This window comes from Pogona vitticeps, chromosome 6 (genome assembly GCF_051106095.1).
Source record: "Pogona vitticeps strain Pit_001003342236 chromosome 6, PviZW2.1, whole genome shotgun sequence".
Taxonomy (NCBI): domain Eukaryota; kingdom Metazoa; phylum Chordata; class Lepidosauria; order Squamata; family Agamidae; genus Pogona; species Pogona vitticeps.
Window position 1 is genome coordinate 33,807,506 of NC_135788.1, and position 23,231 is coordinate 33,830,736.

At 42.0% G+C, this 23,231-nt stretch overlaps 2 protein-coding genes across 7 annotated transcripts in view; one reads left to right on the forward strand and one right to left on the reverse strand.

Annotated features, from left to right (window-relative positions):
- DNAH11 (dynein axonemal heavy chain 11) overlaps positions 1-1,151 on the forward strand; it is a 186,984-nt gene extending 185,833 nt beyond the window's left edge. For all 3 annotated transcript variants that reach the window (XM_020781900.3, XM_073003290.2, XM_078377188.1), the window contains one exon: positions 498-1,151. In XM_020781900.3, coding sequence (XP_020637559.3) covers positions 498-745 — 248 coding nt within the window. In that variant the 3' untranslated portion in view covers positions 746-1,151. The remainder of the gene's footprint in view (positions 1-497) is intronic.
- Positions 91-22,774, reverse strand: CDCA7L (cell division cycle associated 7 like). 4 transcript variants are annotated; one of them, XM_020781246.3, is made up of 11 exons: positions 22,618-22,669; positions 12,228-12,298; positions 11,605-11,742; positions 10,377-10,511; positions 9,607-9,948; positions 8,843-8,914; positions 8,045-8,230; positions 6,555-6,686; positions 4,839-4,988; positions 4,249-4,385; positions 91-3,161 (listed from the first exon to the last, which is right to left on the reverse strand). In XM_020781246.3, exons 3-11 carry the CDS (start codon positions 11,740-11,742, stop codon positions 3,131-3,133), a joined length of 1,323 nt encoding a protein of 440 aa, XP_020636905.3. In that variant the 5' UTR covers positions 12,228-12,298; positions 22,618-22,669; the 3' UTR covers positions 91-3,130. The 4 variants fall into 4 exon arrangements, with proteins under 4 accessions (XP_020636905.3, XP_020636890.3, XP_078233315.1 ...); XM_020781231.3 differs by lacking the exon at positions 12,228-12,298 and having other exon boundaries at positions 22,618-22,774; XM_078377189.1 differs by lacking the exon at positions 10,377-10,511 and having other exon boundaries at positions 22,618-22,667.
- Between the last annotated feature and the right edge of the window lie 457 nt (positions 22,775-23,231).

The window sequence follows — 23,231 nt, forward strand, 5'->3', positions numbered from 1 at the left end:
GCTTGATCAATATTGGCTCGACAGTATTTCTAAGAACCCTGTTTAATTTTATACAGGCCATTACTCTCAACATAAAAAGGAAACTGAAACTCAAGCTCTATGCGTGTTTTATTGTTATGGTGCCTGTTGTACAATATAATCACAAAGTATCTACTCAGAAGTATGTCCCACTTAATTCAATGGCTATAATTCTACTGGGGATTTAAACTGTCTTACTGCTGCTAATTAACAAATTGCCACTTGCATTTGTGGTTGTGCATAACCAGGAATGCAAGAACAAACACATAAATTAGCAGCAATTTGCTACCATGATGTACACAATTGCACTTACACTGGCATATATCCCCACTAGGTTTTTAACCAATGGGAACTATTTCCGAGTGAGGTACAGAATTACAGTCACAGTGAGAATGTCACAAAGTATTTAATCAACAGTATTCCTTTATTTGCAAAAAAACTGATGCTAACTCAAAAGCTGTGTGTTGTTCTGGTTACAGGAGCAAGATGGGACATCCAAGCAGGCATCATAGCTGAAGCTCGACTGAAGGAGCTGACTCCTGCTATGCCCGTCATCTTCGTAAAAGCAATTCCAGCAGACAGGCAAGAAACCAAGCACATTTATAACTGCCCTGTTTATAAAACTAAAATTAGAGGGCCCACTTATGTCTGGACATTCAACCTAAAAAGCAAAGATAAACCATCCAAGTGGGTGCTTGCAGGAGTAGCCTTGCTGCTGGCAGTTTAAGGAAGAATCATCAAGTTGTCGTAGCAGCATATCACCAACCTTTCTTACATAAGCCAAAGTAAAATGCTTAATCATCTCATGCAGTATACGGCTTGAATTCACCACAAGCACACATACACACCCCGATAATGCTTGTTTGAAATTTCCATTTGTTCAGTACTTGAAGCTACACAAGCTCTAATATTCCATACATAAAATAACAGTACATATGCACCTACTATCAATGTTCCAAAGCACATGTGTAAGTTTACTTGCGTGAACATTTCTTACAGTCTAAGGCTAAAAAAAATACTTATTTTTCCTGTTTTAAAAAATAATCATCTTTCAAGAAATGTGCTGGTTTTGCTCATTTTAATATCGGTATAAAAATGTTAAAATAAACAATTTAAATACTCCAGTGTATAAAGCAGTCATCTTATTGCCCCCTATGATTTTGCTGTTTCCATGCGCTTTTGCAGTGGATGGACCCCAGCATGACTATTGTGCCACAAGGTCTCCTTGGCATTCACCCAGATTTTGGACTACTTCAAATACTTGCCAATACAGATGATAAGTGTTCTTATAGGTAAAGGTAAAGGTTCCCCTTGACATTTAGTCCAGTTGTGTCCGACTCTAGGGTGCGGTGCTCATCCCTGTCCGAAGACAGTTTCCATGGTCACATGGCCAGCACAACTAGACACGGGACACCATTACCTTCCCACCAAGGTAATCTACTCACATTTGCATGCTTTCGAACTGCTAGGTTGACAGGAGCTGGGACAGTGTTAATAACTTCTGACTATTTAGATGCATGCCAATGTTAATGCTCATTGCACCTCTAAGGCACGCACAACTGGTAGACAGCTTACTTTTGTTTTGGCAAGGGGTCTTAAAATGGCCGAATGATCCAAAATTAGCCATGGAAGGAGCCATTGTTGACAGGTTTCAGCAGTACACAATCTGCAGCAGTTATTTGTACTTTGATTATGACAACCATCCCTCTTTATAATGCCTAACTCTCAAAGAGAAAATCTGTGGTAGTGCTTAATTTTTGATGAAGCACTTAGTTGCTCACTCTGTTCAGATAGAGCACTACAAACGTACATGTTGTAAACTGAGAAAAACCACAATGGTATTGTTTTCCATTGTGAAAAGCATAGCCAGAAACTTTGATGGTGGATTTAACCCTGCTGAACTAAAAGCCAAATAATATAAAGTGCTCAAATGATTACTGGGTTGTGTCTTTCTAATTAAAATTTGCCAATCTTCATTTTCCTGGGGTTTCCGGGCACAATCCTAGGAGGGCTCAGACACCATGTTTGATTTCCCTTTCCTATGTCAATGGCCAGAATCCTATTAGTTACACCCACTGGCATAACTTCAGTGGGAAATTGTTGCAAGTTAATAAGTTGGTGTAGGCATTTTGTAGCACATACAATTTACATGACATAATGTGCACTAGGAAACATCAGTTCTTGACTTCTTAACTTGGGGCACTTTGCTGTCAATTGTTCTCAGTGCTGGCTCTATCTTGGTAGAAATATAGAACAGGATTCCAGCCAGAATCTGATTAGTGATTAATTCAATTACAGAAGCCAAATCACATCCATGAAATGTTATGCAGACGTTAAGGAATTGTATGCTCTGCTGTAGGAGATTATGAGTAGTGGGGTCAAGGAGGGACAACCTCTTAACCACCAGCAGTTCAGAATATTTTAATACAGTTCTGACCAAATCCAAAGGTCGTAAGTAAATGGTAAGGCCCAAATAAAAGTGGTAGCCCCAGCTAGAGCAGACTCATGAAATTAGTGGCTTAATGGTAAGTCAGCACTTACATATGTCCCATCAAATGAATAGGCCTATTTTGAGAGGACTAACTGCTTTAGGCCAATGTATGCTATTCTGTGATGAGTTTATTGTAGCTCAGATAGCAAAATGATATTTGCTGGGCTTAAAAACACTACAAACAGTAGGATGTTGAGAATATGAAAACTCTTTCACTGGCAATAAAATACTGCTTCAGGTTCGCACTTCTTAAAATCTATGAGTTACACTCAATCACATTAAGAAAGTTCCACTCTCTGATAGGATTTATTGAACATCAACTACTGACAGCTGGAGTCTATTCCTAAGCAGCACAGCCACAGACATTTCTCTTATGGAAAACCCAGTGAAACAAATGGAAGCAGATTTAATCTCAGTCATATTCAATTAAGATTTTAAAGAAGAAATTCCCACTGTATTGAACCAAATAACATATACAGCTGTTTTCCTGAGATCTTTTTGAAATACAAACAACTTCTGATATAAAAGTATAAAAGTGATAAAAATTTAAACCTCCCGCTCTGATTTAGGTTTTTGAAAAGTCACCAAGATTATAGGTTTGTACAGTTTTAAACTTTTTTTTCAATCCTCTTCAGCAAGTTGTTTTTGCAAGCTGGAAAACAAAAAGCAGCATTCAATTTTGAGAGGTAAAAAGAAAGCAACTGTAATCAGCTATTTCAAATGGTCAAAATGCTACTAAATACATTGTACAATTCAAGGATGAGCACATCTGGCTCTCCAGATGTTACTGGACTACCACTGCCACAATCCCCAGCTAGCATCAGTCAGTGCTGAGGGACGCTGGGAGTTTCAATCCAACATAATCTGAAGTCACATGAACCATCCTTCACATTATTCATGCTGAAGAATGCATTATTAGCCTTTATGATTCAATGGGGGGAAAACCCTTCTGAATACTTAAAAGCATGTTACTTCTCAAATCTCATAGTGTTTTTTGGGGGGGATTAAATAATACGGAAATATCAGACAAAACACAAGTAGTTGGAGATTCATATAAATGTTCAAGACTCTTAGATTTTTTCGTATGGGCTGTATAAGTCTGGGAAACATAAATTACTCTTATTCCATACTTCTAATTCAAGAGTCACATGCCATGTCTCTTTCCGTACGCTAATTATTCATGCCTTGCCATTTATTAGATCACATATAAGAATACATTAGTCGTGCTCGAAATACGACAAAAAGTACGAGAACAGGAGATGCATGCCATTCCCCCAGATTCTGCAACAATTGTAATTATTCTGTAACAGTAACATCATAAACAGTTGCAAACAAACACAAAGCTGTCTGTCTGCTCCAGGGTATAGGATTTTCACCATATTCTCTGGACATACAAAATTCAACGGTCATCTCCTAAAAAGACAGCAGTAAAATATTCCTCATGCAAATGTGTGTTCTGTTATACTTTTTCACATCTTATATCATATGTACAAGAGAGAATGGCCTGAAACAGACATTTCCTTAGTGGATACATTCCAGAACATTTTTTTCCCTTAGCACTACCATTTTTTTCCCCTTACCACTTCCCACACACAGGCCCCAGAGAGTTTCCCTGACTTTTGGGACCAGTTTTAGGGGTGCAAAGGGGACTGAAGGGGGATCCTCCTTTTCAGTCCTGTCACTAAAAGCCATTCCCTCAGACACATCCCATTCATAAATAACCCTAAAACTCCACCTACCTTTCAAGATACTCTTTTACGTTGTCATAGCCATAGAACTTTGCCAAGTGGATAAGCATTCCTGTGGCACAACGACCGTCACGTTTGCGACAGTAGCTACAGTTACAGATGCCACGGCAAGGAGGACAGAACCAATCCTTAAAGAAAAGAGTGAGGTGTTAATTATCTGAACCTCACAACTAGCGACAGTAGCCCTGTCCTGGTATCCAATAAAAGAGTTAATCTTAGTCTGTGAACACCCAGAGCAGACCAGCCTTGCTCTTCCTCCCCCAGCCTCACCTCATATAGGTGGGCAGCCAGATTTGAAGATAAAAGAAATCCCTGTGCATAGAATATTTCTACATGATTGGGAACCCTAATTTTTCAGGTTTTCTGGTAATGTGGAGAGCCCCCACTGCTAGACAATGCTGTCCTCTTCTGATTTAGCTCTGCATGTACTAGGATGGAAGGGAGCAAGGCTAATGTGCTCCTTCTGCTCACTACCTCACTATTTTACAGAGCCCCTGAACAGTTAACATTGTCATTGCTTAAGACAGCAGCCAACAAATATTTACAGACACAATGTGTTTTGAACACAACTAGGTACCTACTGGGTCTAGAAGTGCTGATTTCACATCTTCTCCATAGCGATTACGGAGGCATGGCCCACAGAACTGTCCTCTCACACCCCCACAGCCTTCATTACGACAGATTGTTTTTGTATCAATGGTCTTCTGCCGACATTGGTGGCATGTGCTTCCCTACCATGAGTATATTCAGAAAGGAAGACAGAAGTGCACAAGGAGTAAGACACTTTCAAAAACTTTTAAAATACCATTCTGTAACAATACATTTTTAGATACATGGCAAACTCACTCAGCCAATTCACAGGATATTTTCTCAGTACTTAAGAAGTAACTCTTTATTCTCTAAGTGCAACGCATTTTGTGCTGTGAGAAAAACGTTCTTTTCACTGCTGTCTATATGAAAGGTATGATGTAAACTTTGCTGTAACTGTCCTGAGAAAGCCATTCATGTGAATGTGCCGCATCTGTACTACCATAACTTTTACAAAGGTATTCCCAAATATAGAGATTTCGATATACACAGATCCAGATTTAGGAAGAAGCAACTGGGCTACCAGAAACAGTTCTCTCAAATCTTGCAAAAGACACACTGGGTTTGGAGTCCTAGCTGAATGAGGTGAACTTTAACACAAGCGGGATCCTTGACAACTGGGCAGACATTATCTCCTATCGCAAGAAGACAACCCATAATCAATGGGAATCATGTTGTCCTTCTATACTGGACATTGTTTTAATCTTGTAAAACTTAAACCATCCCTTAGGAAAGCAAATAAAACATAGCCCAATATTTAGATCTAATAGCAATTTCTAACTAGAGGTGGGCACAAACCAGTTTGGCGGATCAGGCCCACCGGTATTGTGTGGGCGCTCCACCTCCTCCTGCGGGTGCCCACCCAGAGAAGGAGGCAGGGCAGGGAAGCCCAGGGTGCTGCCTCTGAGAGTATTCATGGGAGGAGGGGGGGCCAAGAATCTGCAGCACACATGCAACATCAGTGGGCCCGCAGTTCATGCCGATCTCTACTTCTAACCCCATACTGTACTGCATTTAGATGGATTGTTTTAGAGAACTTGTTGACTCTCAGATACAACCTGCCTGACAAAAAAAAAAACATGAACACTCACAGTCAATGTACCCTCTAATTTTCATTCCCGCCGGGCAAGGTTGCGTTGCGACCGGAACCTAATGGACTGCATGGAGGAAAGCTGTGCGAAGGAATGAAGAGTCACACACGCACACAGCGACACACCTTAGAGGGATCCTTGCTCATGGTATTTATTTACTGCTCATGCTGGCTTATCGGCTAATGTGTACCTCCCTGTAGACTGACTGAATTTATATTTCAGAAAATGGGCAATCTCAGTTAAGATCACTGAGATCAGATAGAGGGAATTCCCTCTGCACACCAAAGCATTTCTCTCCACATGAATACAAGGCATTAAAATGAATATTCAGCATTGTTATGCAGTCATTTTTGTCAACTTGCAATAATCCTGACTGTTCCTACAGTCAAATCTAGGCAAATAGTGTTTTAGGGAAACCACCATTTATCTTTAGTGGTTTCTGCCGCTATAGCAACAGTCTGACATTTTCTCCATAAATTTATCTAGGAGTATTGTGTAGACTGGCAAATGGTTCCATCAGATTTTATACCACAAAATCAGCAAAATGGTACGATACAAAGAATTATATCCGCTTGACATGGTTTAGCCACACCCGTGCAAAAGAAAACATATACCTACCAGAACCTTATCGTAGACCTTATCTTTTACTGTAATTGCAACATTTTCTAAATCTTCATCAGTTATCTCTTCAACTGGTCGGAATGAACCATATTTTGATGATCTTCTCCTTTTGGACACCACCAACTTGCTCTGGGGAGGAAACTCACTTCACCATCTCAAAACCAAAGATGTTCACTACATTTGGCATAAATGCTTCACATAATTCTTCTTTCCCCAACACATGCCCAAACACTCTGCATATGCCCTAGAGCCGTGAAGACCTAGAGGCAAAAACAGAAAGATTCGTGGGGAAAGACTTTTCCTGTTTTCTTCCCTCTAAGGGCAAAAATGAAAATGTGAGGGATACACTCCAAAAAAATAAAATTATTTTGTAGATTTTTTTTTCAATGTGTGAAGTACTTTTTTAAGAGAAGGATTTAATGCCTAGTGTGGAGACTTTTACTAAACATTGTAAGTCAAAACATCTAGACTTCCTCACCATGAACAGTAAGGCTGCAGCCATGGAGTAGGTGGCACAAAATAAAAACACACAGGATTCTCTTATGTGAGCTTCCTTGTGAGGTTTTACACTAAAACGTGGCTTAGAAATATTTAAATACATTTTTGTATAAACTTTAGAAACATGCCGAAAAACACTGCTTAGCACACTAAGTTACAGTGGACCCTCGACTTACAGACGGCTCGACTTAACAGACTTTTCGAGTTACAGACTTCTCTGGCTGCAAAATTTAGATTCGACTTGCAGCCAGAGAATCGACTTACAGACCAGAAAAAAACCAAAATGGAATAAAAATAGAATAAAAACCACTGGTTATGGGATTAATGGGTTTTCAGTGCATTGTAGGTCAATGGAGATTCGACTTACAGACTTTTCGACTTGCAACCACCATTCCAATACGGATTAATTCCTTAAGTAGAGGGTCCACTGTATAGATTATGCATTTTATATGGTTAAAGCAGTCAAAAAAAGTGTAGGCTGATAAAACTGTAGGCGTTACTTATCTCAGCTTTACTGCCCCCCCCCAGGGCTTCACAATTACTGGAATTTTTATGTCTCAAATCTTTCTCCAGCAGACAATGCACTAATTATACCTGTGTTGTGATCACACAAACATTAAGTTGGAGTAGAAGAGAAAACACTACTGCAGATGTGGCAGGAACAGAGACCAACACAAGGTGCAAACTGCATGGACTTCAATGCTGCTTCCATATTCATATTACAGCCAAAGGTTCCCCTCCCCCCCCGAACTCCTAATTTGCCCTCCAAATTCGTTCCCCCTTCACTTTGGATACTACTTTCAATTTTGATAGCATCCAAGCATATACTGTATTCAACATGTGGGGCAATTCACTGAGAATACCTTGATATTTACCAGGTTACTTGCCCAGCACTCTTCACCAACATTCATGCCTGTCAAGAACTTTGATTCATTTAGCCTTTGCCAAAACCAAAACTAAACACAGAACAAGTTAGATTATCCATCTACCCCTTTTAGCCTTTTCTTCAGGAGGTTCTGTTGCCTGTAATTGTGAAGTTGTTCTGCAAACCGAAGGGCGGAAGCTGCAAAATTTTCCACAGCAAATTTCTCGGGGGGACGAGCATTTCTGGTGGGGTTTGTACGACGCTCGATCTGGCCTTCTGAAAATGTTTTCCTTGGTGTTTTTTTCTGTTTCTAAAAAGAGACAAAGCTTGCATGAGTTTCCTTTAACTGTAATGTAAGAGGAGATTAACATCATCTACATATTAATTAACTTATTTGGGCCAAAGCTGTTATGAAGACAGAAATGCATCTTTGTGTTTAAATTTCTAAAAATAATGGGTTCACAGCCACTGTAATCTGGGGCTGGAGGAAGGAAGTGGGTTAACACACACACCAACTGAATATTTTGAAGACAATATTTGTCCAAACAAGAAAACACAACACATACAGCAATACTCATATCTGAAGGAAAGAGTGTTTCTGGGAGTGGAGAGATTTTAAAAACAAACAGTATTAACCGTACTCATCTATGGTTGAATTTTTATAACTGGGACTCAGAAACACTTGCAGATCTGTAGGCCAATTTTGCTCGGCAGGAGCTAACTGCAGGCTGCACCTTCTTTGAAAATGTTTAAAAATGTTTACAAAACCCCATGAAAATTTATTTCCAGCACTATTAGAAGTGTTTCCCAAAGAAGCATTCCTAAGGCATACCCTATCATTGCCAATGCAGAGCATATAACAAAACATAAGGGAGGAAATGGCATTCTCAACAGAGGTAGGATATTTTTCACTGTTACTTACCGGAGTTGAGACGGGAGTTTTCACTGGGAATAGGTCAGGTATAGAATTCAGTTCTGCTAATAGCTGGGCAAGCTGAAATGAATGACATTTTCCTCATAAAATAGGCATTATCTTAAGACAAAAAAAATCAGTACTTTCTAATAACATTTTTATCATTTGTTTCATTTTTTTAAAAACAGAAATTTTCAATCTTTATCTTTACAGTGGGAGATAAACGCCTATGCTACACCTCTGCTTTTCAAATCATATTAGTATGAGTCATGTATGTGGCAAAATAATATCAAAAATAGGATATCAATACAAATTTCTAACTAGTCAGACTTCTGTAAGTTTTCCAGATTGGTAAAGCTTAATGTAATAGTGCCACACAGACATCCACAGTAAACAAGCTCTGAGAAAAGGATAACCAATATTAAATAATGTGGTGCTTTCCAGGGAAAGGGGTTTATGCATATACAGTTTATAAGCACCGCAACACCAGCGACTGTGATTACCAAATATGACAATGGGGTATTCCCAGATTTCATACTATCTAGAATCCTGTTTTGTCAGGTATATACACTCATCAAAATAACATGAACACAAGACGGTTCCTTAAATATTTGGAAGGTATATCTGTTAAATAAGGACAAATAAGATTAAAAGAAAAAAACTGGCCTGGAATTGTGATGCATTCTGCAAATTTCAACCCTTCTTGGTTTCTTTCTTTTTTAATGTAAAACCAGAATGCTAACATATACTTTTACAGTTATTCCAATTCTTACCATGGCTTTATTTTCTTTGATATTCATGGCTCTTTTAAGCAGGGCAGTTGAGTTTTCCTCCAGTACCTCTTTAGGATCTTCTCTAGACCCTGGAGATGCTACTTCAGGGTCAACCATTTCCCAAGTTTTATCATTTTTTGTTTGGGTAAAAGAGGAAAAGTTTTTATTGTCCATTAAGCAGCGCTTGGATGAAGTCTTCTCAGCAGATTTCTTAGTAGGAAACTGCAAGGCTACACGAAGGCCAAAGCTTCTCCTCTTGGGAAAGGCCTTTTCTTGATCATCATCTTCTTCCTCTTCCTCCATCAAAGGTAAAGGGTCATTCTCTGGATCTGAATCCCCTTCCTAAATACAATGGAGGAGGGGAACCTAAATTTAACTTCGATATAGATAATGCATTTTAACAAAAAAAATCTGATTTTTAATAGAAATTGATAAATGTCTTATCTGCTATTCAAGACAGCCTCGGTCATAGGGACAATCTGATCTTTGCTGTAAAGGCAGACACCACCCACATAACATGAACATTTTAATAATCTTTTCAATCCCTGACACAATAGAACTTTCATGAACTAATTCCAGTTTGAAGTGCACAGGTCAGTAAAACAGCACATGTTTTGCAGTTAGAAGGTTCCAGAATCAATCCCTGGTATCTCTAGCTGAAAGGGAACCATGTGGAAGACTTCTGCCAGACCAAAGTTGGTCTGCAAGCAAAAAGATGTCTGTATATGACAGGCAAACATACAGGAAGACTATGGAAATGTGGCCCGCACCTCCAAGTTCCTCTTGCGGTTGACTGGAGTTTCCTTTGAAGAAAATCCTTCAAAAGCTTCAATTTCAGTATCTGAGTCATCTCTGAAAACCTCTCTCAGTTCCTTGGTCAGGTATTTGGACTGAAAATGAACATCCTGCAACAGCAAGCATGAACTCACAAAAAATGTTCCCAGTATGAAGAAGATTGAGAGACACCTGAAGATCCTTCACAATCAAAATACAAGCAGACTGTTTGTGTTCCCGAAGGCTTTCACAGTCGGGATATGGAATCACAGCCCGAAAACCCCCAACAACTATGTTTAACTCATTACTGTGCCAATGTACTGAGAAGATACAAAATCCTGTCGAACAGTTAAGAAGTACAAACTAACCAAAGAAAGTTCATGTCAGGATGTCAACGGTATGCTGATGATACTGTTAACATTTCTTCTTTCCCTGAAATCACAGTAAGGTGGTACACTCCAATTGCCACTTATATTCATTATTAGGCTGAATGGAAGCAAATAGACCAAAAGTTACTTTGGCTGAGACTATAATTCTTTATGTGCTTTACATGCACACAAGAAGTACTGAATGTAAATGAACTTAATTCTCAGCAGACATGCTGAAGATTGCACAGCTGACAGTGGGCAACCCTACTGACCTTGGATTAATTTAATCTAGGCAGGACAATCTGATCCATGAAGGGTCACATTCAAACCTCTGAACATTTCTGGATGTTGCCTGAATCTCATCAGGTACCTGGGAGAAGTGCCTTTTTCTAATGTCATGAAGTATGGTAGTGCATCTTGTATGGTAGATAAACTTGCTTCTGGTCACTAGGTTAGACTACTGTAACATGCTGAGTTAGTCCTTTAGGAATTCCCCAGGAAATCTAAGTTCTACTTCTGCAACATTCACTATTTTTCATCAGATTTACCTCTCAGTTATTTGGGTAGGCAAGTGCTAAGAACATGTGTAAGGTCTTCCACTAAGATCAAAGAGGTTTTACAATACTAAACTTTCACTGGATTGCTTATTCAGAAGAGTTATGAGTTACGAATAACAACTACTCCATGATCTCTATAAAATGCAAAGGGCAAGATGCACGCATTCTGAAAGGGCATTGCATTTATGGAAAGCAGTTTCTAGAAGGGGGAAGAAATCAATTGGATTTCAGGCCCTTCAGGTTCACATTTTTATTTACAGGACAGAAACGATGCACAATTTGTTACAAGATTTCAGTACCTGTTTTCTTGGCGGCAGTGACTCGAAACCCTCACAGCTGTCCTCCAGTGACACTGTTTCCATGGGAACGTCGGATCTAAACCCAAGAAAGTCTTCATCATCACTTGAGGCATTAAAGATGTCAGCCAATTTGAGCATCTGTGTCCCATTCATAAGAAAAAGGAAGATAAAATCAGCCATAGCATAATTATTTTATAGAATCTCACATGAGAATACTAGCATGTTAACAATTTATGATTCAGTTCCATTACATATACTAACATCTCCAAAGCAAAGAAAGCAGAGACAGTCATGTATCACAGCCTGTATTTTTATGGTTTTTGCAAAATCTCCAGAAAATGTGCACCAAAATATGCACATTAGGGAAAGGTGTACATAAGCTGTCTATTTTAGGGAACTGTGCACAAATCTGCATCACAGCTATGCTTCTGATCTCAAAGTCATTGTAAAGAAGGTGTCCAAAAAGCCATATACTGTATTGATAAAAAGGTGAACAAAAGCCATATGAATTTCCATAAAGATTTCTTCTTTATTAAAAACAAACAAACAAGCTTATGCTGAAATGGGATGAGGTTTATCAACCATAGAATAAATGGGGATCTCGATGAGTATGAGAACCTCACCTTGCAGCTACAGGGAAAGGCAAGTTGACACACCTCTGCCCTCCAACTCCAGGTAAAAAGACAGGGAGAGACTAAAAGAGGCAGAAGCAAAGAATATGCACATTAGGGAAGAGCCCACACAAACTGCCTATGTACAGTATGTACCCAAGAAGCAGCTTCAAATACCCAGTGGGGAGAACCAGAACAATCCACCAACTTCCTTCACCTCTAAGCTGTAAAGGACAAGGTTTGTTTTAATCCCTTTCTAAGCAGCATGCTTGAAACAGAAGCACATTTCTCCCTGACCTCACGCTGCATCAGGGACACAGCAGGATGTTCAAGACAACACCCTGTGGGAGACAGTTTCACATGGAGTCTTCAAATTGCAAATAATTTATTCTCTGATACTTCACCACCTGGAAATAAGAGTCATTTTCAAATCCTCAAATTTTAGAAATATAAACTAAGGAGGAGGGGCCTTTAGTGCAGATTTCATTAGTTATCATGATAAAGACAATATCTTTATTGTTGCAGCAAAAAAAAAAACTAAGAATCTGGAAAAAATATCTGATGCACATTGCCACTGCAGGTCAATGTCATTTAAATATTCCCCAGACTGTACACGACTTAGGAGAACTTACCCGGGTTATGAGTACAGCATAAACATGCAAACAGGACCTCTTGGAAAAATGCACTTTTGACACTTTGTCAAAGCAAAAGATTAGGAATAAATGCTAATACATGCCAGGGAATAGCATAGATGTCCAGAAAGAGATAAGTGAGCACATAATATGCATTTTCATTTGGGAATACAAGGCTAGCTTGTGTAACTGGTACAAACTAAAACCACACCGACAACTCATATGTCATCCAATAGCATAAGCAGAGCCTAAAATAAGATGACTGTGGTATGCCACCACATTTATGGTAAATATCCTATAAAGTGTGTTTGCTGTTGTAAAGACCCTTGAAAACAAGTTTACAACAATTGCTAATCCTTAAATTGTTTTGCTGGACTATCTGTCCAGATCATTTTGTCTATTCACCTAGAAATATGCAATGTGACAAACAGAAAAAGTTTTTGAAGCATCAAACAGATCATTGAAGAAGTCTGTTCTGAGACACAGAAGAATGCAGTTAATTATTCAATTTAGAAAAGTGAATAACAAAAGAGGAAAAAAACGAAACATTATGGCATTGGTTATTACCACCATATTATTTCAGTTCCTCCATTTTGTTAAGTCATTCTATGAGAACTAGAAGGAGGAATTTTTGTTATTAATGCCTGTCTTCATGCAACTGAAATGGCACCATCTGTATGCAAAAGGAAGCCCTCAATAGGCTTAAAAGGACACTCTGGTTTGCAGAAGTACCAAAGCAAAAACAAAAACCTCAAGGAAAGAAAATCCAAAAGACCAATGAGAAAAAAATATTGACTTTTCATGACTTTCCTCAAATATACAGAAAGACCAAACTAAGGAATATAGCAAATACCTTTGAAAGTGGCTGAAAGTGTAGTAAGATGTACTAGAGTACAGTGCTGCCTCACATTACGATGTTAATTTGTTCCAGTGAAATCGCTGTAGAACGAAAACATCATAATGCGAAAATAAAAAGCCAACTGAAACGCACTGAAACCCCTTCAATGCGTTCCAATGGGCTGGAAACTCAACGTCCAGCGAAGATCCTCCATAGGGCGGCCATTTTCAGTGGCTGTCTTGTGAGGAATCCATCCCAGAAAACAGCGGGGGGCCATTTTATTTACCCGGCGGCCATTCCGAAACCACCGATCAGATGTAGAAAAATCGTCGTTTTGCGAAGAATCGGTTCCCGAAGCAGGGAACCGATCATCGCAAAGTGGAACAAGCCCATTTAGATCATCGTTTTGCGATTGCAAAAATGTTGTCGTAATGCGGTTTTGTTGTAATGAGAGGCACCAGTGTAGGTCCACTGAATCACTGGGGAAAAGTTGAGTCAATTCTTCTGTAAATTCCATTGATTCAAATACTCTGCAATGCACTATGCTGAGCAACAGAATTTTAGCCAACATGTATTCACAAAGGCTTTCACGGCCAGAATCTAATGGTTGTTGTGGGTTTTTTGGGACCTTTGGCCATGTTCTGAAGGTGTTCAGGAAGAACAACCTTCAGAACACGGCCAAAGATCCCAAAAAAACCCACAATAACCAGTATCTTAACACATTGCAGAATTGGATTCAAAACAAAAATGTAACAGTTAGAAATGTAAAGTTCTGCATTTAGGCAGAAAAAGTCAGATGTACTTTGGAGGGATGATATCTAGCTTGGTAGATATGGGAAATGGTGCTTCAACTTACAAAAATTTCAAGTTGCGGCCACCATTTAAATATGGATTAATTTTGTAAATCGAGGCACCACTGTATTTGTAAGGCCTCATTGGACAGCCACTTTGCTTTCTTGCCTTTCCTTTTCTTTGGGATGGTTTTTGTTGCTGCCTCTTGTACAATGTTACGAGCCTCTATCCAGAGTTCTTCAGGCACTCTGTCCACCAAATCTAATTCCCTAAATCTGTTCTTCACTTCCACTGTGTATTCATAAGGGATTTGGTTTAGATTACACCTGACTAGCCCAGTGGTTTTTCCTACTTTCTTCAGTTTAAGCTTGAGTTTTGCTATAAGAAGCTGATGATCAGAGCCACAATCAGCTCCAGGTCTTGTCTTTGCTGACTGCATAAAGCTTCTCTATCTTTGGCTGCAGAGAACATAATCAATCTGATTTCGGCATTGCCCATCTGGTGATGTCCATGTGTAGAGTCGCCTCTTGTCTTGTTGGAAAAGAGTGTTTGTGATGACCAGTTGTTCTCCTGACAAAACTCTATTAGCCTTTGCCCTGCTTCGTTTTGAACTCCAAGGCCAAACTTCCCTGTTGTTCCTTTTATCTCTTGACTCCTTACTTTAACATTCCAGTCCCCTAGAATGAGAAGAACATCTTGTAATTCTTCATAGAATTGGTCAATTTCAGCTCTTCAGCATTGGTGGTTGGTGCATAAACATGGATTACTGTGATGTTGAAAGGTTTGCCTTGGATTCGTACTGAAATCATTCTATCATTTTTGAGATTGTATCCCAGTACAGCTTTTCTCACTCTTTTGTTGACTATGAGGGCTACTCTATTTCTTCTATGGGATTCTTGCGCACAATAGTAGACAGGATAATCGTCTGAATTGAATTTGCCCATTCCTGTCGATTTTAGTTCACTGATGCCCATGATGTCAATGTTTATTCTTAGCATCTCCTGTTTGACCACACCCACCTTACCAAGATTCGTAGATCTTACATTCCAGGTTCCTATGCAGTATTTTTCTTTGGAGGAGCAGACTTTCCTCGCATACCGAGCGCACCGTATAACGACGAATTCGCATAGCGATCCCTTTTCCGGGATCGCTAATGCGGAGGCATAGCGTCCGTCCATATGGAGAAAACTCGCTTACCGAAGGGTCCCAGGAAGGAGCCGCCGCCGCCGCCGCCGCCGCGAGAGTGATGCGGGGCCGCACTGGCCGGGAAGAGGAAGGCAGGCTGCAAGGCAGGCAGGCGAAGGGAGGGAAGCCGCGCGTTCGGGCGTCCTCCCCCCCACACTTTCCCTCTTCCTCCTCGTCCTTCTCCTGCCGCCCCCAGGGACGAAGGCAGGCTGCGAGGCAGGCAGGCGAAGGGAGGGAAGCCGCACGTTCGCGCGTCCTCCCCCCCACTTTCCCTCTTCTCCTCCTCTTGCTGCCGACCCCCCAAACCTCCCACAGAGTCGGGCGATCAGCTGTTTGGCGGTTCTAAAATGGCCGCCTGACGCCCGAAATGTCCACATGCAGCGTTTTCGCGCCCTCCCCTCGCTTACCGGGCGCGAAAATGGCTGCCGCTATGGAGGAAACTTCGCTGAACGGTAAGTTTAGGGCCAATTGGAACGCATTAAACGATGTTTAATGCATTCCAATGGGCTTTTACATTCCGTTTAGCGACGATTTCACATAGCGAGGGTTAATCCGGAATGGATTAACCTCGCTATGCGGGGCACCACTGTACTTCCAGGGGCGTCCGCAGCTGAGTGTCCTTTCAGCTTTGGTCCAATCACTTCCTTAGCTCTGGAGCTACTTGTACTTGTCCTCCGCTTTTCCTCAGTAGCATGTTGGATATCTTCTGACCTGAGGGGCTCATCTTTCAGCATCATATCTTTTAGCCTTTTGTTTCTGTCCATGGAGTTTTCTTGACAAAGATACTGGAGTGGCTTGCCAGTTCCTGCTCCAGATGGATCGCATTTAGTCAGAACTCCTCACTATGACCTGTTCATCTTCGGTGTCCCTGTACGGCATAGCCCATAGCTTCTCTGAATTACTCAAGGCCCTTCACCACGACAAGGCAGCAATCCATGAAGGGGGATCTACAAGAATCTACATTTATTCAAATACAGTCATGTCATCTTCTGGTTGCTGCACAATGGTATAAGGTGGGGTTTCACTTAACTGGGGCTTATTTTTGGAGTAGGGCTTATATTACGAGTGTCCTAAAATCATACTAGGGCTTATTTTCAGATAAGGTCTAATTTTCGGGGAAACAGGGTAAACACGAGTCAACACTGTGATGCAACAGAAGAAAAAGTGCATCCAGATCAAATTCATGATCAACATTGTAGGTGGCAATGATACAACCATTCCTTGAGTATCTCCCATCCCTTGAAAACCTTATTAGTGTTACCATTAAGCCAGATGCAACTTAACTATGCATAACAATATTTGTCGTTGTCATTTAGTTGTTTAGTCATGTCCGACTCTTCGTGACCTCATGGACCAGAGCACGCCAGGCCCTCATATCTTCCACTGCCTCCCAGAGTTGTGTCAAATTCATTCTGGTAGCTTCAATGACACTGTCCAACCATCTCATCCTCTGTCCATCTCAACAATATTAGGCTGCATCAACCAAAGTATATTTTCAAAGGAAGTAATAGTACTATTCTGTTTTTTGCTGAGATTTCACCTAGGGGACTGTATTCAGTTATGGGTACCAGAATTTAAGAAGGGTAGAACCTGCCCAGAGGAAGACAACCATGATGGTAGTCTACAAATCAAAACCTTTGAGGAAGAGAAGCAAGTTATGTTTGGCCTGGAGAAAGAAAGACCAAGAAGTGATGTAATAGCTATAAGAGAATTTTTAGAGGGAGGTCAGACACAGGATAGAGCTAACTTGCTATGTGGTGCTCCAGAGGTAAGGACTTAAACAATGGATTCCAATTATAAGAATGAAGATTCTGATTAAACACCAATAAGGATTTTCTTATGATAACAGTTGTTCAACAGTATAATGGACAGACTCTGAAGATGGTGGACTCTCTTTCACTGGAGTTTTGTTCTTAGATTGGCATTAAAGATGGACCCAAATCAGAAAAATTGTGATTTGCTTTGATTTGTGATCCATCAATGTCAAGAAATAACAAATTATGAATTTATAATTTTTCCCTGACAAATCAATTGATTCATCAATTCTTCTTCTTCATCATCATCATCATCATCATCATCATCATCATCATCATCATCATCATCATCATTATTATAAAATCCTATAAAATGTCTACCCAAACATTTAGAGACACCAAATTTGCAGGAAGGCTTCCCCTGATTCTCCTGTACAAGCCCTGCATGTTTAGTTAAGATTGGGTTTCAGATGTCCGGGTTATATACTCACAAGAAGCCCCTCCTGAAAGTTTCCCCCAGGCACCTAGAGACACCAACATGACAGAGAAGCTTTTCCTGATTCTCCCCTACAATCCCTTCAAGTTTTATGAAGACTGGGTTTCAGACATGCTAGTTATACACCCACAAAATGGGTACACCCAGGAAAGTGTTCTTTAGCAGCTGACTTGGGGAAACCCAATCTTGTAGAGGAGAGTCAGTAGAAGCTTCTCTGTGATTTTGGTGTCTCTAGGTGCCCAGGGACCATTTCATATCCAAATGAACTGTCAAATTAAAAATCACTAAAAATTAATTGATCTGTGTTTCTCAGGGACACTGATTTGTACAAATACAAATTTGTACAAGTACAAATCAATTCATTATTTTTTTAAATGAATGTGGTGATTTGTTTTTTAACTCGTGTTCATCTCTAATCGGCATCTGTTAGGGATATTTAAGAATCACAGTGGACTGACTGCCTCAACCATGAGTTGGACAAGATAACCCTTGAGATCCCTTCCAGTTCTAAAATTTTATGACTGTCACAGGACAATGAAAAGCAGTGGAAAGAATCACTGACTGGAACCACGGACAGGGAGCAATTCACCATGCAACTTTGCAGCAGATTCTCCTTCTACACCTATATTGAACATCTTCTCTGCCTAGCTGTCTCTAGGCAGTCCACAGGCAACCAAATAAGCAGCTGCTTACACACTTGCACTTTCTTCCCTCTATTAAATACTTGCACACTGCTGTAGTACTAGACTAGACTGGGAAACGCTGCTTCAGACAATGACTTCCTCATTTCCCTGATGGTTCTGCAAAAACACTGCGTAGAAAAGATATTGGCAAGAAATTGCCTAATACTGAATCAGGTCTTTGGGCCACCTAGAATCCAGCCATTCTTGACTTTTTTTTGGTCATGGCTATAAACATAATATGAAAGAAATATAGGTCTAATCAGGATTCTATAAGTCACATAATGAACCTCACAAGGTGGTTGCGCGAAGAATTGTTTCCAGTCAAATGTGCCAGGGCTCCCTGGGGGCCATATGGCTTCTGTTGAGAATGGCTGAACTAGATCAGCTCGGTCTGTATAGGAATGAGCAAAATATGGCCTTTGGCCCCACCAGCCTCCATGTGCCAAAACGAAACAAGAGCTGGAAAAGGGGGGGAACTGCCAGCAAAAAGTCAATTCTCACTTCTGGAAGCCTTGCACAGCACTGATTAAAATAGGTCACAGGGGTTCTTCACAGTGTTTAACATTTTAAAAAATACCTATTAAATGGACTTTCCGCCACTTCCAATTTTGCCCCCACCTTCCCTTGTGGTCCATGCACAAGAGGTAGAAACGAAGTTCTTGGACCCACCTAGTTCCCCACCTCTGTGCTATACAAATGGTCATAAGGAGCTGCCTTTGTACACTGTGTCAGACTCTTCATCCATTTAGCGCAGTACTGTCAACTCTTGAGCAGCAGCACTCTATACTTTTAGGCAGGACTCTATCCTAGACCTGACAGGAGATCCCCAGTATTCCTCAGTGATCTCCCACTCCAATACTAACTAGTTCCATAAATGCTGTTGGACTACAAAGCCCAGAACCCCTGGCCACTGATCCATGTTGGGATCAGCTGTCTACAAAATTATCTCACTATGGTTTCAGACTGAGGACTTTCTTGGCTCTTCTTAGCGATGCCAATAACCAAAACAGGACCTGTTGCATACAAAGCACCTGCTTCACCACTAAGCTGTGACTGTATCCGGCTCCTCATATGTAAATCAGCACTATTCTATAAAAGTCCTCAAGCACACTCCAATAGTGGGGAAAGATCTTATGCTTCTTTCTACCAGATGAGTTAAAAACAAAGCACTATATACTTTCAACTCATAATGGAAAATACACATGAAGAGCTTTGAAATCTAGCTGCTTATGAATCACTAGCTCCTGGAAGCCAAGTGCATTAGCTCCTGCACTGAGACAGCAACTGCTGCGATTACCATACACCTAACTAATTTCTCCTTCTGCAACTACACCAGAAAAGTCGTCATGGGGGTGCAATTACTGATTATTAATGAGAAGAGAAGAAACCTTTTTTCCAGTAGAGTAGCTTTTAAAAAATCATATAAGGATAATGAAGTACTTTGAAAAAAAGTAATATTGTAGAAGCTTCAAAAGACTTTTCATTCTGTGCTGCCCCCTTCTCCAGTATTAATTTTCAAAAGTCTTATTAAAACATTCTGGGGTTTGTACAGTACAGCTAATAGCCTTAATTTAAATCAGATCAGCACAACATACATAATTTACTTAAGGTGGACACAGTCATGTGAGTTTTTCATTGAACCTACAGCACTCTTATTTTTACACCTACCTAAGAAAGAATCTGTTCTGCACAGTGGTAATTTAGCAGAGAACCCTTGACACAAGGGCTAACAGATTTGTTTCATAAAAACTCTACCTCCAACACTTTAAAAACAAAACATCAGGGTTAATTAAAAGAAGTATGTTATTCTGTATTTTTAGATCCCAACCCCCAGAATTCTCCAAGCCAAATATTGAAAGATGCCACCCAAAAAATTAACTCTGCAGACCACCATCCCCATAATTTTCTTCCATCACTTCAGCCTGCTTCTACTTTTAAAAACAAGGAAGGAGCCAAAGCGTCATCTGGTAATTGTAGGTCTTGCTGGAAGTCATACTTCTTTGCAAAGTACACTCTATAGAGCCTAATGGGCAACGGGACTATGACTACAGCTTCCATGATTCAAATTTGACACCAGCACCTTTTGTGCATACCCCCACTCATCAGTCACATGACTGGAGAGATTGCTGACTGGTCAAGAGAGGATGGGCCCCATTCCTTAGGCATGGAAGTCGTGGTCTTGCTGCACACCAGTCTCTACAGAGGGCACATCTGAAAGACCTACAGCTCCCAGGAAATTCTACAATTCCTAAGTAGCACAGCAGCAGCTTTCTTGTGTTTAGAAGATAGAGGATGAAGCAGGCAACAATTGAGGCAAATAACAGGGAAGGTGGTCTTATGTTTCTGGGCTGTACCTCCTAGAATTCTGAGTAATTCCTGGAGAATTCTGGAGACGACAGTCCAAAACAAATTGAAAATTAGCACTTGACTATAATACAGGTCGTCAACCAGTGGCTGTGGCCCATGCTTGGAAATGTTATTTTCCAGGTTACAGTTCCCAGAAGCAGTAATTATTGTGATTTGGGGGATCCTGGAGCTGCATTTCAAAGAAATTATGTCTTCCATGCCCTGATCTAGGCTTTGGGTTGAATCAGCAGTGCCATTATCAAAGGTCTACAATCCAACTCACCACCTCTGCCATAGTCTTCCAGTGAAGATAAGTTGAGCACTAACCTTGATTTCCATGTCAGAGCTGGAGCTAAGCTGACCTTTAGGAAAAACATCAGCTACCCACTGTCAAAAAGCATGCAAGCTTTCCAAGATCACTGGTCTTGAGAGATCACACACATTTGGGGGCTGGTTTTGGTGCACTTGATAAAGGCATAACTCCACTATGAATGCTGGACAAAACTAGAGATGGGCACAAACTGCTGTTCTGGCGATCTGTGTATGGGCTGTGTTTGGTTCTTCAGAGCCCTGCCTCCTCCAGCAGGCACCCACTGAGGCAGCACCTGGAGGAGGCGGTGCATATATCTAGACAAGACTGTGGATTAGAAGCAGATCAGGCCTCCAGAGAGCTTCTCCGAGTCCACCTGGGCAGCCTTATACTAATTCAAAGATAAAGTCTTGCCCTGCTTACTCTGCCGTTCCAACTTCAGGCATGTACGGAAGGCCACGGCTATGGGGAGAAACGGCCTTGGCAGCCAGAAATATTGCTTTTGCCAAAAAAAAATGTGTGGGTCCACCTTCACCACCACCCCTATTTCCAAAGAGTCCTTCCAGTAGGGTGCCTGCGTGGGCCTTCTGCCTCTGCTGCAGCAGCAACCAAGCGCACCAGATGCAGCTGGCTGGGGCCCACAAAGACCTGTATTAAACAAAACGTGTAAGTCTTCAGAGCGCCACAAGATTCCTGGTCGTCCCTTCAAGGCAGAGAAACGGAAAGACAAGGAGTGTCAGATGCAGAGGAGACCCGGCTTCTCCCCCCCCCCTTTTTAGCCTATGAGTGAAAAGGGGGGAGGGGAGGAGGCTCATGGCGACGAGGACCCCCTACCCAGAGTCCCCTCTTTTGGGAAACCACAGTGAAGCTTCCACACAAACACACGTGTCCCCCTGTGGGGCAGGAAGTTCCCTAAAACGCGCAAACCAGGCTTCCGCCCGGGAAGGTCCCTCCGCGCCGCTCTTCTCCCTCCTGGTTCACCTTACAGGGAAGATGGGGCGCCCAAACCCTGAGCGGGCGGGCGGCCTCCATGCTTTCCGAGAAAGGGCGCGGGCGGGCGGGAGGAGGGAGAGGAGCCCGCGCGTTTACTGAAGAAGCGGCCGAGCGGGTGGGACGTCGGTTCTCTTCGTGGAAATAAAAACCCTGCAGCCGCCCGGAGAACCGGGCTCGGTTCTCCGGACGCAGGTTAGGGCGCAACGGCGGGTAAAGTCTTGAGGAGCAAATTCGCCCCGGCAGACGGGTTTTTAAAAAGGAACACCCGCCGCGTCCCGTCCCGTCCCGTCCCGCCGGGAGAGCGTGCGAAGACCAACGCCGGCCGCCTCCCGCCCCAGCCCTGCACACGGAATTCAAACCCGTTTCTACTTACCGCCGAAGAAAGCCCGCTGCTGGGCGGCAAAGCGTGGCCGAAGGAAGGGGGCGGCCCGCGTGGAGGCAAAGGCGGAGGCGCAGGAGGGAGTCGGGCGGGACGAGCCAATGCGGGTTCGCCGAGCGGAGGGGGAGCCCCCGCGCACACGTGACGGCTCCCGGGGGCAGACGCTGGCTGGCGAGCTGGTTAGTGGGCGGGGCCCGCATCGTCAGGGCTCGCCTCGCGAGCGGGAAATAGTTTCCCCCGGAGGGCAAGGGAGCGGTTGAGTCTCCGGATTGCCTTCAGCCGGCTGAGGGTGGCGAGCGTGGGGGGAGAGGGGGTTGAGGTGGGGCGGGGAGTCCTTGGGGAGTCGAGAGGAGGAAAAAGTCCCAAAGGGGGAGAGCGCCGCGTAGGAGGCCCCTTGGACGAAATGAAAAAGTGCAGCTGGTGCCTTCGTTAGGCCACGAAAGCGTTAAAAACTGGCAAGCTTTCCGAGCCCTGCAGGGCTCTTCTTCAGGCTAGCCGTTGCAGAGTTTACGCGAAGGGGGCGGGGGACCGAAAAGGCCTAAAATAATGGTTGGAAAAAAAAATATATCCTGCGTGGGTCCTGAAGCTGCAGCATCAGGGCACTGCAG